Raw genomic sequence first — 17,970 nt, 5'->3', positions numbered from 1 at the left:
TTTTAGGCATCATGTAAAAGGAGAGTTTTTTGAGGAGGGATTTGAAAGTGGGTAATGAGATAGCTTTGCAGATGTTTATGGGGAGCTCCTCCCAAAGATGTGAGGGGCAACATGGGAGAAAGCACGAAGGGGCTTCTTTGAAAATGTAACACATGGGTGATGGAGGCTGGTATCGTGAGGTGGGAGACAACATATCAGTAATGTCTGAGAGATGATAGGTAGGGTGGAGATAGCCGATGAACAGCCTTGAAAGTGAAGACAAGCAGCTTATGTTTGATGTGATAGAGAATGGGGAGTGAATGAAGAGATGCAAAGGGGGTGACATGGTCAAAGAAACTGGCTAGGAAAGTGATCTTTGCAACAGCATTCTGAATGGATAGGAGTAAGATAAAATTGCATTTGTCAAAGCCCTAGAAAAGAATATTGCAGTAATCATGGTGCAAGATGATGAGAGCCTGAATGACAGTTTTAGCTGTGTTGTGTGGATGAACAGGAAAGGCTGCCTCTTAGAGATGTTACACAGAAAGCTAGCTTTGTGCTAGTTAGAAGAGAGTATCAATGCCAGTACAGGCACTAGGTGGTGAATAGTGTGGGAAAGGTAAACTTCCTTCCCCCAAAATGGCTTTTCTCAGAATTGTAGTGAACTTTCTCTCAAATTGTATTTTCTTTGGATGTTCTACCTTGCTATGATGTACTGCAGTGGTATGTAACCGTAACATTTCAAAGGCTGATAGGCTGAGGCTTTACAAAGTAAGTTTGAAAGTAAATATAATTTCCAAAGCATTAAATAAGAAGTAATTTTCCATCCCTGCACCGTTAATAATGTTTCTGTCCAAATCAATAGAAGTTCGTAGGTTCAGATGTGTAATTAATACTTAATTGAATACATATGAGAGAATCCGTATACAGACTTTTGTGACAAGACATTTGAGCCAGGACAGGAGGTAAGGTAATAAAAACAGGAGAAGAAAAACAATGGTTAATAAGAAAGGACTTCCAGGGAGCAATGGATGTGTAACGCCATTACTTTTAACTGTACTTGTACGTCGCTGTAGTTAAACTCATGAATGTCCTAAAACAGGGGTCTCAAACATGCAGCCCTGGGGCCGCATGCGGCCCATGGGGTTGTTTTCTGTGGCCCGCGAGCCCCCCCCCCCCCCCCCCGCTTTACCTAGAGCGGCTCCAGCCCGACGCGCACCGGGGGAAGGGCAGGCTCCTTGCCTGCCCTGCCCCCTGCTGCTCTGGGAAGCGGCTGGAACATGGGGAAGGGGGGGGCAGCGGGGGCAGGGCAGGCCGCCTGTCTGCCTGTCCCTCACCTCTCCGGGAAGTGGCTGGAACCTGGGGGAGGAGGGGTACAGGGGTCTGTGTGTTGCTGTTGCTTCAGGCACCACCCCCAGCAGCTCCCATTGGACAGGAACGGGGAACTGCGCCCCCAGCAGCTCCCATTGGCCGCAGTTCCCCGTTCCCGTCCAATGGGAGCTGCTGGGGGTGGTGCCTGAAGCAACAGCGGCCAATGGGAGCTGCTGGGGGCGCAGTTCCCCGTTCCTGTCCAATGGGAGCTGCTGGGGGTGGTGCCTGAAGCAACAGCAACACACAGACCCCTGTACCCCTCCTCCCCCAGGTTCCAGCCACTTCCCGGAGCGGTGCGGGGACAGGCAGACAGGTGGCCTGGCCTGCCCTGCCCTGCCCTGCCCCCGGTGCGTGTCAGGCCGGAGCCCGCCCCCCGAGCCCCTCCTGCAGCCCAACCCCCTGCTGTACCCCACATCCTCCTGCACCCCACACCCCAACTCCCTGCCCTGAGCCCCCACCACATCCCACATCCCTCCTGCCCTCCCTGGGGGGCAGGAAGGGGGCAGAGTTGGGGTGGGGATTTCAGGGAAGGGGTTGGAATGGGGGCAGGACCTCATGGAAGGGGTGGAGTGGGGGCGGGGCCAAGGGTGGCAGGGGGAGGTGTCAGTAGTGCGGCCCTTGGCCAATGTACTAGTCCTCATGTGGCCCTCGTGGTCATTTGAGTTTGAGACCCCTGTCCTAAAACAAAACCCATGAAAAGCATAAATTTGAAAAAGGGAGAGATGTGGGATATTTCAGTCACAAAGGCCTCGCTTCTTTTTTGTAATGTGGAAATTATGACAGTTGTGTGCCATTCTAACTTGTTTCAGACACATTTGCCTAATTCAGTGACATTTTGTTGTTTCCTTAGCAGAACAGCAACATTTTGAAGTTGGAGATGGAAAGGAACTAAAAGTTTGGTCTCCTACATGGGACCTAGCCATGACTCCTTTTAATGTGTAATTTATGAATCCCCATGTATATGATTAGTTCTAATGCAAGTGATACTTTTTTCTGAAAATCTGGCCTCAAGACACAATGGCTGCTTTTTCGATAGAAAATACATTAGCCTGGGTGTCTTAGCCTAGATTTAATTTGGATGATTCTTGTCCCTTAAATTCCATTTCAATATGGCAGCCCATTGGATGGAGTATTGGAAATTTATTGTGATCTTTTGTGATAATGCCAAATGCTGATATTGATTGTGATATCCACTGTTACAGGAATAGTACATAGCCCTGAACTCAGGTTTCAACAGATGTTGTTTGAGTTCTTCAGTAAACACACTTTAAAAGGAGATGCTCCCCAGCTCCAGATCTGTTATTCTCCAAAGTTTGGAATGGCTTTGGAGCAGTGCCCCAGTTCAGGCCCAACCAGTGTTTATTAAGTCTGCCCAAAGTTTTGGAGCTTTGAACTCAGGGCCTGAAGCTCCCAGAGTGGGACAGTGGGTTCCAGGCCCAACCAGAATCCAGGGCAGTTGGGAGGGATGTGATTTTTTTTTTTTTTTTTAATGTATTTTGAAAAATCATTTGCAGCTTAAAAATAAAATGTTACTTATGCTTTAGGTACTTTTAAAATGTACTTAAATACGAATACAGAATACTTAAATACATAAGAACAAGTATGTAGAGTACTTTCAAATACTTAGTTAAGCACTTAAGTACATGGGAACACTGTCTTTCACGCACACAGATAGCAACTCTCCCATCCACAAGATGACTGGATTTCATTGGAGCTGTATGTAATTTGTGAAGTGATTTGGGATGAATAGTAGTATATAAACATAATATAATATTCAGTGAATGAATAGATTACTTCTGAAATACAATCTATTTAACTATATCATCAATGTAAGATTTAGGTCAAAGCTTTTTAGTCACTGACTAAACAAATTCAGATACTTACAGCATTTAACGTAAGCTTTCATTTATTCATCCTTTCCCACATCCTCCACTAAATTTATTTTTGGACTGTCTTGGGAAGATGGGTTTTCAATATGCTCACTGCTAATTTAGGAGAGAGACTGTTTTACGTGACAGTAATACAGTTCTTATGTGGACAAATTACTCAGTCTGAAGCTAGGTAGTTCAGCCTGAGTATTATGGTCCTATAAAAAAAAAAAGTCCAGGAAGCAAGCAAACAAAATTATGATTGTAAAACTGTAGTGTATTTTTAAAGAGAAATTTACTAGTTGAGAGATGGAAAAAGAGAAAGCAAGAGAAAGAGAGGCATATTGGTCCATGGCAAGAAGCCATAACTTTATATTTAAGAGAAAGCAAGGATGTACATAAATGTGCTGGGATATCACTACAGGACGATCACCAGGTAATAAGAGGTTTACAGAGTTTTACAGTTAATCTGATTTAATTAGCCAGCCATGAACCAGCACATACTGGATTATTTCATGCCAGTGTGATCCTCAAAAGAGAGTGCCAGCAATACAATTATAAATTGACTAGTCCTGAAAATGCTAAGGAAGACTATGCTTAGGTTTCTAAGATGAAGGACATAAGCAGAGAAAACTCCCCTACTCGCCCAACCCTGACTCCCTCCTCCAGGCTCCACTTCACATCCTCACACATCGAGAGAAATGAAGCCTAGTTCTCTAGTCCTAATCTAAAACCCAAAGGGGCGGCAGCAGTGTCTTCCCTTCCATAGCGAGGGACACTTAAGGGTGATATGTCCATGAAAACCAGGAACGTTACAACGTTCAGGACCTTTTCCTTGTATCCAGTTAGTTCTTACAGACTAATAGTGTGTTGTCCTGGTTTTTGGCACTCCCTGCAAACTAGCTTCATGAAAGAGCACCTAGCAAGTAGAGCTGGTGAAATTGACAGCAGGCTGTCTATGTGCAGTGACCCTGAGGGATCACCACCCACTCAGAGGCCTTTCATGTGTTGCCACCCTCTTCTTTTCTACTCCATTCACTTCCCAGGAAGCCTCCAATTCCTGCATGAAATCTTGAGCTAGCCTTCCTCCACACTGAGTCAAATCGACAGGATGACAGGGGAGGAGACTGAGGTGGGTAGCTTACCCGAGGAGAGTGACAGGGCAGCGGTTCTGGAACAGTTTTTATAGCGGGGGTGCTGAGAGTCATTGGATCACATTGTAAACCTTGTATATAATGGAAATCACTTCAAGCCAGGGGGTGCGGCAGCACCTATGCAACAGGGAGCAGCGTGATTTAGTATTTATATTACTGTAGTGCCAGAGCCACCATCGTGGACCAGGATCCCACTGGGTGAAGTACTACACAAACACAAAACAAAGAGACTGTACCTGCCCCAAGGAGTTTGCAATCTAAGTATAAGAAAACTGATGGATACAGACAGACAAATGGGGGCGTGCAAGGCAACAAAGACTCTATACTGGTCAGCAAGATCAGCAGTGGTCGTTGCCCACCAATGGCCTAACTGGTGTCAAGTTTTTCTAATATCACAGAGCTGTAAGAAAGGATTTGAAAGAGGATGATGTGTTAGTTTTGCAAATATTTACGAGGAGCTCCTCCCAAGTGTGAGGGGTGGCATGGAAGCACTAAAACCATAACCTTAGGCCCACTTCCCCTGAAAACAGAGGCTGTTCTATCAACTTTGAAAATCTTGTTACTCTACACCACCCATGTTCTTTTCCCCACTGGTCAGTTTCTGGGCAGCCTCAGGCTCCAAGCCCATTCTGTCACCCACGTCCTCTCCCCAGCACGCATCACAGAGTCTAGAGCAGCATCAGCAGTAGGGTAGAGGGAGAACAAGGGTATAAGCCTCCCAAGTCAAGTTGGATGAAAGGTTCCTATCTGGAGGGGGAGGAAAGGAAGGAGAAGCTGGTTGTCATGTCTCTTCTCCCCTTCGTCAATATCATCTAGTTCTTTCAGTGAAATGTTTTATTCTTAAAGTGATCTGCAAAGGAATTTTTACATATGTGCCTTTATTACTTCTCTATGACATATGAAGGACAGCTTAAAGAGGGGGGTGTGTGTGTGTGCGCGCGCACGCGCATATTTTTAGAGGTAACTTGCTTTTGGTCCTGACCACTCTAAGGTATGTCAAGTCCTGTCCTCCCTGTTTTGCTAGAGGAATTTTATGGGTCTCAGGGATGTTTACTGTGAGCTTCTGCACCATAATTAAAAAGGGATCTTTAACAAAGACATTCCTTCTCCAAAGCGTTCAGTCAGAGTTAAATATATGTTCAAAACACTCTTTAAACATGTGTGACTCAAAACTATTCTCACTCCCCCTCCTCCATCTGCTCAGCTTTCAGCATCTTGACTCTTCTGATTTCATTTCACTAGTTCTTCACTTTCCACAGAATCTTCCAGACTAGACAAGCCCTGAATTTCTAACAAAAACTAGGAGAAATTCCCCAAGAAACCTACTCCTTATTTTAGTCTTTTCCATATGTTTTCAAAGTCTCGCTCCCCCTCATCCATTTGAGGTCATCTTTAAGGAAGTAGCTCGTGGGGGTGGGGAAACCCAGACCAAACCAAATCCTTTTCTTTGGTTATGAGAAAATCTCCTGTCTTCAACTGTAGACATGTCCGCAATCTCATTTATACCCACATGCGTCAACACCCTTCCTTACAAGGAGAGTTGAAAGATAACCAGAGAGCTATTAGATTTTCGCTCAGAGGGAGCATTAAAAGGCTTGGATAAGAGCCTCTGGATACTTATGTGACCTTATTGAGTCTTGCCTATCACTAGTCTTGTTACAGTTATCCAGTGCAGATACTGATATTTTTTAAAATTAAGTTATGAGGTTCAGAAGACCTGAGATGTGACTAAACTTCTATGCAGGGAAATGTGCAGATAAATTCAGAGCACTAAATTGTGCTGATTATACTCAGTTTGAAATTCCTGTCCTTGTTAGAACCTTCTATTTCAGCTGCCCATTTTATAATATCCTGAACTCCCATAAAGACATTAATTCATATTAATGCTCAATTCCATTTCATCTACATTTTTACCATCTGGGGTGAAAAGAAGAGGACTAGAATGTTTTTACAGCAAAATTTTGTTCACAGAACACAAAGCTTTGGCCTGTAGTCTCACATTGATGATCTAGTTAAATAGATTGCATTTCAGAAGTGATCTATTCATTCACTTAATATTATATTCTGTTTATATACTACTATTCATCACTTCACAAATTGTATATAGCTCCAGTGAAATCCAGTTATCTTGTAGATGGGAGAGTTGTTATACATGTGTGTGAGAGACAGTGTTCCCATGTACTTAAGTGCATACCTAAGTATTTTGAAGTACTCTACATACTTGTACTTATGTATTTTACGTATTCTGTACTTGTATTTAAGTACATTTTAAAGATACCTAAAGCATAAGTAACTTTTTTTTTAAATCTGCAAGTGCTTTTTCAAAATACTTAGATAGATAGATAGATAATAAATAAATAAAAAGGAAAATCACATCCCTCCCAACTGTCCCGGATTCTGGTTGGGTCCCAGCAGACACATACCTCTCCATGCCCTGCATTGAAAGAACAAGCCCAATATGCACATCTTTTACTTTCTCTTCCCTTATTTGCTTATATTATTTAGGTAGCTGTCCATATATTGACCATACAGTTGCAGAAAATGCGGGAGTTGAAAGTACAAGCGCTTATATTTGTACTTGTATTTATAAATACCTAAATGCTGTTTCAGTGGCATACTGTACTTAGAAGCAGCGCTTAATTTTTAATGAGAGATGCCAGGGCTCAAGCAATTTGTTTTACTTTCATACCTGATGCAGCAAGCTCTGGCACAAAATTAAGTACTGCTTATAAGTCCTTCTGTAATGGTGTGTTTGGCACTTATGTATAAATCCTTTTTATCAGATAAACTTTTGAGAGATGGGGAAATTTTCGTAGAAACATAGGGTTAGAAGGGACCGCAAGGGTCATCTAATCTAACTCCCAAGGGCACTCTTACTTTATTTAAAGAAAGGGAGGGCATCTTTTATTTCATATTTGAAAGACCCCATAAACTGCAGAAGACAAGGTGCACAGTTGGCCCTGTTGAGATTTAAACCTATGTTTCCAGGAAGCTTAGATTATTATTATGATTATTATTTTTATTATTATTGTATTTATTATTATATTAAACCTGATGCTTATATTCTCCACGCCACCGGTCCGGGAATCTATAAAGAATCTCATAGGCATTATTCATGAAGAAAAGATCCATATGAATAGAGAAAAAGCCCTTTTCTCCTCTGCCTTCCAGCAAGTTTTGAACATATTTTTTTCTTTCAGGTTTCACATAGTAGCTTTTGCATACTCAGTATACCTAATTTAACTGATGGAATGCAAAGTATAGAAAATTGAAGCTTCCATTTATTTACTAGTATCTTCATAAAGTGAGAGCAGATTGCAAAAATGTTTAAGGTATTCGTACATGCTGTTGATGTCTGTCTACCCAAGAACATTTGCTGTTGGTACTGGGGGCGGAAAAGTGATACACCTCTGTCATCTAATGTCCCCAAATTATTCAAAGGAAAATTAAAACTTGCATGAAAGGGAGCAATTAAGGATTTTAACAAATACTTCTGCTTATGTAAGAGTAGAGCGATATTGTTGTAATTGTTTCTTCTTCGTCGTGTTCTTTTTTTTGTCGATTGTTTTAAATCCGGAATCTTTAAACTGCTATTAGTCCAGCTCTGTGGGTTTTGATACTCTTTGAGAGAGATAAGTGGGGAACTCTCATATCATTGTTTTGGGACTTTGTGAATAAACTAAATAAATAAATTGCGTGGTGACTTTGATTTTTAAGCAGACCTCTGTTTTTTAAAGGAAGTTTTTACTAGTCTCTTATGCCAGATTAACTGGTGTTCTGCCTATTATTTTTAAATTGTTATTTTATTCATCCACTGACAGTGCAGGATTGCTCCCTACAGGTAAGCGAGTGCTAATTTTAAATGACACAAGCAAGAAAACGTTTCCCTTTTCAACTGGGAGACTATTCCACATTCTAATGAACCTCACTGTTGTTAATATTCTGTTCTAATAGACCCTCTAAACTTTTCCTTTGATCACTTTAATTCCTTCACTCTTAATTAGACTTTCTGTACAATCTTAAATAATTCCTCTCTGTCCTTGATGTTTATACTTTTCAGATATTTGTACGTGGCGATGTTAAGCTTAGCAGATGCTTAGTGCACCTGTAACATGCCACCCATCCACACAATATTTCTATCAGTGGTGCCAAGCATTCGCACCACCACTAGGATTCTACTTGGACTGGTGCTGGATTAGTGTTGACAGCAAGCACTGATGTGTCAGCTTTATCATTTCGTTTGATATTCCCACAGTGCTCCTGCCCACTCTTCAGTGATGCCTTTGACAGCTCAGAGCACTGGATGGGTCACTGGTCTAATGGCTATATGCAGGCTTCCGATGTTCTCATTTCTCTCCTGCCCCTATTTGTCACTGTCCATGTATGCCACAGAGGTTCCACTGCATTAGGTAGGTAAGGAGGAATGTGCTGGGCCCTATGGAAGCATCTGGAGGGGCGGCCTCGCTCCAGTCCCTGATCTAGATCACTTCTGCTTCTGTCTCCCAGGGAGAGAACTCGAGAGAGGGGAAATCTGTTATTTCATCTGGAAAATAAAATGGGAGGGACCAGAGCTAAAACTTAAAAATTGAAGATAAAAAAGATAAAATCGGGCTCCTTATCTCCTCAGGCAGAGGGACCCAAAGGTGGCAGTGCTTGTCTTAATAGATACCAGGCCACATGTGGTCCGGCATTGGGTCTAGAGGTCACTGGTGACTATTTCATCCTAGTTCCAAGTGTGGGTGCATAGTACAGCATAGGCTGTGCCCTTTGAAATGCGCACGTAGCTTCTCGGGCAGGATGGACCATTCAAAGAAATCAATGGAACAAACCAAAAATGAGAACAGGTGCAAATGGATGTATATTACAGGCATCATGCCAGCTACCTAAGGGAGTACTCTGGGATAACATGCAAATATTCCTGATGTTTCAGTGCTTGCAGGGATGCTTACGGCCTCTGTATGTGGTGCATTGTGTGTGACAGCAGTAAGGTGGTTGGTGTTGGATGTTCCACCAGTTCTGTTAGCAACAGCAGATAAGATTAATAGAGAAAGGCCAGAAGGACTCCTGCATAAAACAGTCCATTGAACCTCACCCCTTCCTTGTGGCTGAGCTATAGCTTATCTTTAGAAAGACATCCAGTCTTGGTTTAAAGATTCAAGTAATGGAGAATCCACCATGTCCCTGGGTACATTTCAGGCCCTCTCCCCCCACTCCACCCCACCCCAAGCTTAATTACCATCACTGTTAAAAATATGCAACTTATTTCTGGTCTGAATTTATCTAGCTTGGGCTTCCAGCCATTAGGCCTTATTATGCCTTTTTCTGCTAAATTAAAGAATGGTCTGCTATCGGAAATCTCTTCCCTATATAGGTTCTTGTGATTGTTGTGGTTTAACTTTTTCTTGGATAAACTAAATAGACTGAGCTTCTTAAGCCCCTTGCTGTAAGACATATTTTCCAGACCTCAAATCATTTTTGTGGCTCTTTTCTGAACCTTATTCATTTTTCAACATCCTTTGGACTCCAGAACTGGATAAAGTATACTAGTAATGATCTCACTAATTCCGTATACAGAGGTAATACCACCCCTTTAGTCCTTCTTGATGTTCCTGTGCTTATACATCCAAAGATAGCTTTATCCTTCATAGCTACAATATCTTACTGGGAGCAGTTGTTCAATTGTGTATCCTGGTGACACCTATGTCCTTTTTCAGTGTAACTCTATTTCAGGATACAGTCCCCCAGTCTTGTAAGTTTGATCTACATTGTTTGTTTGATGCAGTGTCAATAACTGTACCTCTACTAGCAAACTTCATAGCCGTTATTTTCCACCAATGGTACCTGTTCTGAGCAGGGTTAAGTGATATGTTGGTAAAAAAGTCTGATCTGTCTCTTAGCTACAACTTCCACAGTTACTACCATGGGTGGAGTAGCATCAGTGAAGAATCACAGATGTGAATTTTGTTAGGGTACACACCTAGTGGCCAGATTGTTGTTGTTTGTTTGGTTTTTTTTGTTGTTGTTTTTTTTGGTAAGTGCTCAGCACACACAGTTGGGTCCAGATTTTCAAAACAGCTCAGCATCCAATATGCTGAGCTCTTTAGAAAATCTGATCATAAGTATCCCACTGAAAACTGGGGATTGAACACTTCTGAAAATCTGCTACTTATTTAGATAACTACATGGAAGAAGAACTCTTGAAAATCTGTCCTTAAATGTATACATGGCTTGATTGATTTTATATTATTCCAAATGCCCATGATCTTTTTTGTGTCAATAAATTAAAGGTTAAATTTGCATACATATTTGTTGCACAAATATTTCATTCAATCACTTTTTTCCACTTAAAACTTTTATTTGTGATACATATTTTAATTTTACTTTTTTCATTTTTAATAAGTTTTATTAACTGTAGTTTCAGCAAAGAGAAATACATGGAGGAAATCAAATATGATTGTGGCAAACATTAACCACAAAGGTAGAAAGTTGCATTTTTGAAATGATTTAAGAAAAACACAAAAAGTTTTCTCTTCGCTCAATTGAAGTTCCAAATGATTATAGTTGGAATTCATCAGTGCTAATACATTTTCCAATAGAGAACATTGTACCATAGCAGGAATGTCTTAATCTGAAACAAATTATTTGCCTTGTCTTCCATTTGTAAAGCATCTTGTAAATTTAAGACACTCTATAAAAGTTTTGTAATAAAAACAGCATGGGCGTCCAGCACAAGCCATGTAAATCGTATGCTTGTGGGTGAAAATTATGTTTAGTGGTGTGACAACTGGAGGCAGATTAGTCTGATGAGCGTAGCAAAGAATCAGGGGCCAGGACTTTCCTGAGTTCTAATCTTGACTCTGAAACTGTCCGATTACATGATGTTAGGCAAGTAAGTGAACCTTTGTGTCTCAGTTTCCTTATCTGTAAAATGGGAATAACGCCTTACTTTCCTCACAGGATTGTTTTAAGAACTATTGTACACTACATATGTACAAAATATTATGATTAATAAATGTATGTTGGTTACTAACCATGTGGGTGAATATGTGTAAGTGACTGAATTATAGGGCTATATTTACATTACATCATAATTAATAATGACTCCAAGTAGAAAATATTACAGCTTTTGCATTTCTTGACTCTTTTTGGCATTGTAATTGTATAATTTAACATTCCATTCACATTGGGGTTTCTGGCAAGGAACAGGAGAGTTTAAAATAAAAATAGTAAAAAGAAATTGTCTGTACGGTAACTCCTCACTTAGTCGTCCCGGTTAACGTTGTTTCGTTGCTGATCAATTAGAGAACATACTTGTTTAAAGTTGCGCGATGCTCCCTTATAACGTTGTTAGGCAACCCCCTGCTTTGTCCACTGCTTGCAGGAAGAGCAGCCCATTGGAGCTAGTGGTGGGAGCTTGGAAGCAGAGTGGACCGGCAGCCGCCCATCAGCTCCCCACTCCCCTAAGTTCCCGGTGCAGCAGCCACCCAGCAGGCTATCAATTGCTGGCAGTTCAGCTGTCCCTCCCCCCCTGCCATGTGCTGCTCCTGCCCTCTGCCTTGGAGCTGCTCCCCGGAGTCTCCTGCTTGCTGTGGGTAGGGGTAATATCAGGGTGTTCCCCTCCTCCCTGCTCCTACCCACCGCTTACCCAATCTCCATAGAGCAGGGGGTGGACAGGGCTCAGGACAGAGGGAGCTTGCTGGCAGCAGCTGCTGTCTTAACTTGCTGATCTACTTAAAAAAGCAATGTACTTATACTGTGTGTGTGTGTGTGTGGATAGATAGTCTTTTGTCTGGTGAAATTTTTTTTCCTGGAACCTAACCCCTCTCCTTCCCCCCCCCCCCATTTACATTAATTCTTATGAGGAAATTGGATTCACTTAACATTGTTTTGCTTAAAGTCACATTTTTCAAGAACATAACTACAACATTAAGTGAGGAGTTACTGTACTTGGTAAGAAAAATATTAGGCCAATCAGGCTTTAAGGACTATATATAAATGTAGTAGAGAAGGGTCCAACTTTTTGCAGCTGGTGTTTGCCTGGAGGGTTGTATTTGTTTCTATTGTTATTATGGCTGTACCTTTGCAACAGGTGCATTTTGTTTAAATGAAATCTTAAAAAGTTCAAAATATGGTAGAGTGCAATAAAAAATTATGGAATAACCCTAAAAATGCAGTATAGCAGATGGTTGTGGAGTCCATGATTTTCAGTAAATCTCTACTAGAAAATGTTTTTTCCCTTGTTACTTAGCAGTTGATGGTTGCTACTGAATCACGGAAGAATAGGTTGATTATCTCTCAGGAGTGTCTTTTAAAAAAACAAGTATTCTTGTTAACCCTCCAATGCACTGATCAGCTAAACGGCATAGGGTTTTTTAATCCATGTTATTGGGAACAAAGCACATCTTTGAGGACAGAATGTCAGTGAGAGGGATTTTGAATAGAATGTCCTTGGACTGCAGTTGGTTGTGGTTTATATGGTCTCTGTAGATGCTTTAAAGTGTGTTTGTTTTGTTGTACGTTTGTTTTTAATCTTTATAAATAAATAAAGCATGTGGTTTTGAAAAATGTGTCTGCTGTCAGTTTATGTATTTTAGGTAGTGCCAAGTGTGTTTTCTCTTTGCATGTTTCCTTTGCCAATAGCTCATAATCTGTTAAGTAACGTACTGAGTGGAAGAGTTTTTCCTGAGTTATAAAAAAGGGTGAAATCTTTCTCCTCTGCCACAATTTTTTATATATATTTGATATAGAAGTTTTATAAAGCTAGTCTCCTGACTGAAGTTACTTGAATGACTTCAGTCTACTGGAAAAAGAACAATGTTCATTCCTGTGTTCAAATGAACTTTATTTATACTAAACTTAAATTGTGCTTTTTTCCCTTTCTCCTATAAAACTCCTACCCTAGTCCCCACCACAGCCGCCAGCACTCCTGATGCTGTTGACAAATACTTGGAGACACCTGGTGATGAGAATGAGCATGCCTATTTCCAGAAAGCCAAGGAGAGACTCGAAGCCAAGCATCGTGAAAGAATGTCTCAGGTAAGTTATACTGGTTGTTCATAATTAAGGCTGGTGTCTTGTCAGATGGGTCACAGAATTAATGAATTCTTTGACTTCCTGTATTTTGGGGAAACTCATGTGTCTTTTACCTGCTGCTCTTCCAGTCTGCAGCGGAGTAGAGAGACCAACTGTTCCCATCTTCTTCAAGTATATGTCCCTGTGCGTGCTTGATCATAGGGTACGCACACGTGTGTGAACTCTCGACTGGAGAATGCAAAGCAGCATCTGCAGGCCTGCACCTGCTCAGAGCAGTACCTTATGCATCCAAAAAAGGGCATATGAGGAGGCGCGGGCATGCTGCCACTTAATTCCTTCTCAGCTGCCTGCAACTCGATGGAACAATTGCATGTCCATTTATTCTCAGCTTCCTTTCGCTCTTAGTTTATCATTCTAGAATTTTTTCCCTTATTTTTGTAGTTATTTTTATTTCTTCAGTCTTATACAGTTGTGTTTAGAAGAGAGTTCCCCTTCCTTTTTTTCCCTGTTTTCTCTCATTTTCTTTGGTCCACTGCCTCTTGGGTTATTACAAAGATCCGGGTGTTTAAGCCCTGTGTGATGGGGTGGGTTGTGCACCATTAGGATGGCATCTCCTCCTGGTCACTCTAGGGAATAGCTCACAAGGTCGATGTCCCTTCCCGACATTGCAAGCCGTCCTCCACCTCTCTTTCTGGGTCTGCAGCCCCTCTCTCACTCCATGAGCTGCTGCGGCCTCTTTAAGACTTGGCCCTCCAGCCAGGTTACCTAATGGTTTCCCCTTCTGGGGTTGGAAAGTCTCTTCTTGCGAATAGGCTCAGGCAGTCTTCCTACTCACTGCCCCCCAGTGCCACTTCCCCAGTGGCTGGTTGAGGAACCCAGACGCACCTTCTACTTCAGGTTCTGGCTTAAGGACCCTCTAGTCAGCAGTCAAGGTCTGTTCTACCCTGGTCCTTGCCTTGTTTCTCTGAACCCTTTCCTAACCTTCTGGCTCTCCTTTCATTCTCTGGGTCTGCCAGCTTGAACACTCCCTCCTCCCAGGGAGCAACTGCAGGCTACGTCTCTGCAGCCTCCAGACACTGCTCCCAGAGAGTTTCTACAGGCTTTCCCAGCAGCCCCCTCATCTGCCAATTTCCTGCCTCTATAAATCCAGCCCAGCTCATTCCTTCCCATCTAGGCTCCCTCACTCGGTCTGGGGAATATTTAGCTACTTGATTCCTCTCAGCTGTGGCCAGTTATATTAATTAGCCCCCTTCTTAGTCTTCATTAACCCTTTCAGGGCAAGTGTGGTGTGAACACTTCATCACATCCTGCCAGACCTGCCACAGGTCTTTTCCCCATAGTGACAGACATTCAAGATGTCTCTGCTGCCTCAGAGACATCAACTTCCCATTTAAGTTGAAGGTCTGTACAGGTCTTTAAAGGCAGATGTTGAAAAGATATAGAGGCTAGACTGAAGCTCCTTCTAATGGAGTGTTCATTAGTGCCAGAGGGGCTCAACTTTGGCCTCAGTATCCCATGCCACCCTGCTGGCAGCAGCACCCTCGGAGGCTAGGGCTTCTAAAAAGACGACGACTCCTTCCAGGCACTGAGAGATGCACACCCTGTTACTATCATCTCCCTCTCTGGGCTCTGAGGTTAGAGAAGCTCCTCTATGAGCCTCACGGTACTGTGCTCACCATCTCAGCATCACCAGGCCTTGGTACCAACTCAGGCTTCTGGATACCATTCAGATTTATTTCCCTGGGAGACTTGTTTGTTCTGGAGGTACTGGACTCTCTCCTGCTACAGCCCTCTACCAGACCCCTTCCTTGGTACTACCTAGATGGCTGAACTTCCAGCCTTCAGTATCAGCACCTATTTCTGAAGCTTGTCCTTCAGTCCAGGGACCGAATCTTGGTCTCTGCTGTCTCAGTACAGGGCTCTTTTTCGGCACCTTACCACCGCACCCCACTGAGGCAGTACTCTGGAGAAGCTCTTTAGGACCCTACCAGACGTCCTAAAGCTAGGGGCTATGACGATTCATGGGGATCCCCTACATCCCCCCTCAATTAGCTTGTTGGAATCCCTGGAGTCACCTTGGTGAACAATTTTATAAGGGTTCCATGTAAAAAGAGACCCTAATACCTGCCGGTACCGCATCATTCACAGGCACCAACTGACCGACCCTTCAGTACCACAGAATCTCCATCCAGTATCACATGATCTCCCTCTGGTATCTTATGCCCCCTCAGCTTCAGGAAACACCCAGAAGCAGCAGGAGCCACAGATGGAGGGAAACTCACCCCCACCAGCTAAGTCCTCCACATGCTTGAGTAAGGAGGTAATGCCTCTACCACCTGTTTACATTGATGACTTTTGGGCCTTTCAAGACCTCATGAAATGCCTAGTGGAATCCCTCCAGATCCTGTTAGAGGAGGTCTAGGAGTCTCAACACTCGTTGATGGACATTTTAAATATCCTCTCTCAGGGAAAGGTTGCTGTCCCAATAAATGGGGTCAGTTATCGCCTTTTGCACAGTCTGACAGATATCTGCCCACTACATAAGACAGCAGATAAAAAATAGTATATTCTGGCCAAGGGAATGGAACATTTCTTTTCCACCCCACCCCTATTTCTTTGAAGATGGACAAGGCTAACAAAGGCAATAGACAGGCCGATTCCAGACCCTCTCCATATGATAAGGAATCCAAATGTTTAGACCTCCTGAGTTAGAAAAGCTATTTCTTGGGCAGCTCTCCAATTTTGTGTAGCAAACTACCAAGCTCTGTTGGTGAAATATGACTTTAATACATATTCCACGTTCACTCATTTCATTGAACATCTGCCACAGAACTAGCGGGAACAATTTCAGGTGGGTCAGCTGATAGCCAGAACCTTCCTCCAAAGGGCCCTAGATTTCGCAGGCACATCATCTAGATTCCGAGCCATGACCGCGGTTATGTAGAGCGTATCCTAGTTCCAGTCTTTTGGCCTCCTGAGGGAGGTGCAGAGTACAGCTGAAGACCTTCCCTTTGAAGGACCCAAGTTCTTCAGCTCTGATACGGACTTCTCCCTCCACACTCTGATAGCCTCGAAAGCTGCCTTATGGTCTCTGGGAATTTACATTCCTGCAACAAAGAATCAATTTATTAGGTCTCCCATCGGAGCAATCTAGGCCACTCCATTACAACCAATAACAAGTGTTTCCCAGACCTTTGAACTTTCAGAGGAGGAGATCTAGAGCTCTGAAAAAGGATCCTCTCCCTTCTACAGCAAGTGCTGTTCTGGTCAAGACGAGTGTGGTACTTGAACCTCTTTTACCTCTCTGTGATAATGTCTCTTCTACTTCCTCTTAGGAAAGATCTCCTGTCACAGAACTCAGGAATCCTGATCCATCCCAACCTCTCCTCCTAGAACTTGAAATCATGGTTGCTAGATGGTTCTTGAGCATGGAGCTAACCTGTTCAGAGAAGGCCCAGTCAGTTGCAAGACTTGCATTCAGAAGTGGAAATGCTACCATTCCTGATTTTCTCTTCACTCTTCCCAAACCTTAGTGATTCCGCATTCCAAAATCCTGGACTACCTTTTGGATTTAAGAATTCAAGGTCTATCTATGAGATCAATCAGAGTATATTTGGCCACTATCACCACCTTACACTCACCCATCAAAGGCTTCACAGTCTTTGCCACCCTACTACAGCTAGATTCCTCAGAGGCTTATGCAGTTTCTGCCTGTATAGAACCCAGTCCCCCCAACAGGACTTCAGTTTGGTTTATAATGCCCGGAGGAAGTCTCCCTTTGAACTGATGGCTACCTGTTCTCTCCACCTCTCCCTCAAGACTTCATTCCTCATAACCATCACTTCAGCTAGTCAAATGGGAGAGCTTGGCTTTCTCATGGCTGATTGTCCATCTGCCATCTTCTGAAATGACAAGGTTGTACTGCATCCCCATCCTCGCTTCCTCCCAAAGGTCTCTTTGGAATATCACATTAATCAAGAGATTCGCCTACCAGTGTTCTACCCAAAAGCTCATGCTTCTAGAGAGGAGACCAGCTAGACATCAGAGCAGCCCTTGCCTTCTACCTTGAAAACAGGACTAAGACCTTCTATTTGTACTGTAATTTTTCCATTATAACTTCCATTCTCTGCTCCTTTACCCTATTGGATTTTACTACTTTTTTCCGTTCTCCTGTATTCCGCCTTTTCTCCTGCATAATGCAAACCCACTAACCTACAAGCATGAGTGAAATTTTCAGACCTATGAAGAGTAAGTGAAACAAGTTCACCCTACTTATTAATAAAGCACTATAGTTATGTTTGGCACTCTACAGGTAAACAAGACAAGTCATTGATACCTGACTCTTTGTTTTAAATTTACACAAAGCAAATATGACAGCAAACTATTAGGGCAGAGGGGTATATTCTTGACTATTTGACCTATACCTCACCAGCAGCATAACAAATGGACATTATCACTTCCAAATAAAGAAAAGGAAAATTCTGAAATAAACCCATTAAAACATTAAAGGACTGATCTCGTTTGCCTTTCAAAAAAATCACCATCTTAATTAAAATTAGTTTGGT

General features: G+C 42.6%; 1 protein-coding gene across 4 annotated transcripts in view; it reads left to right on the top strand.

Annotated features, from left to right (window-relative positions):
• APP (amyloid beta precursor protein) overlaps positions 1–17,970 on the top strand; it is a 316,779-nt gene that overhangs the window by 194,715 nt on the left and 104,094 nt on the right. For all 4 annotated transcript variants that reach the window (XM_054047642.1, XM_054047629.1, XM_054047622.1 and 1 more), the window contains one exon: positions 13,275–13,408. In XM_054047642.1, the coding sequence (XP_053903617.1) occupies positions 13,275–13,408 (134 nt within the window). The remainder of the gene's footprint in view (positions 1–13,274; positions 13,409–17,970) is intronic.

The sequence above is a fragment of the Malaclemys terrapin genome, chromosome 1 (assembly GCF_027887155.1).
Source record: "Malaclemys terrapin pileata isolate rMalTer1 chromosome 1, rMalTer1.hap1, whole genome shotgun sequence".
Lineage (NCBI taxonomy): Eukaryota > Metazoa > Chordata > Testudines > Emydidae > Malaclemys > Malaclemys terrapin.
The sequence above is the reverse complement of the archived record's forward strand: the minus strand, read 5'-3'. Positions and strand labels throughout refer to the sequence as shown.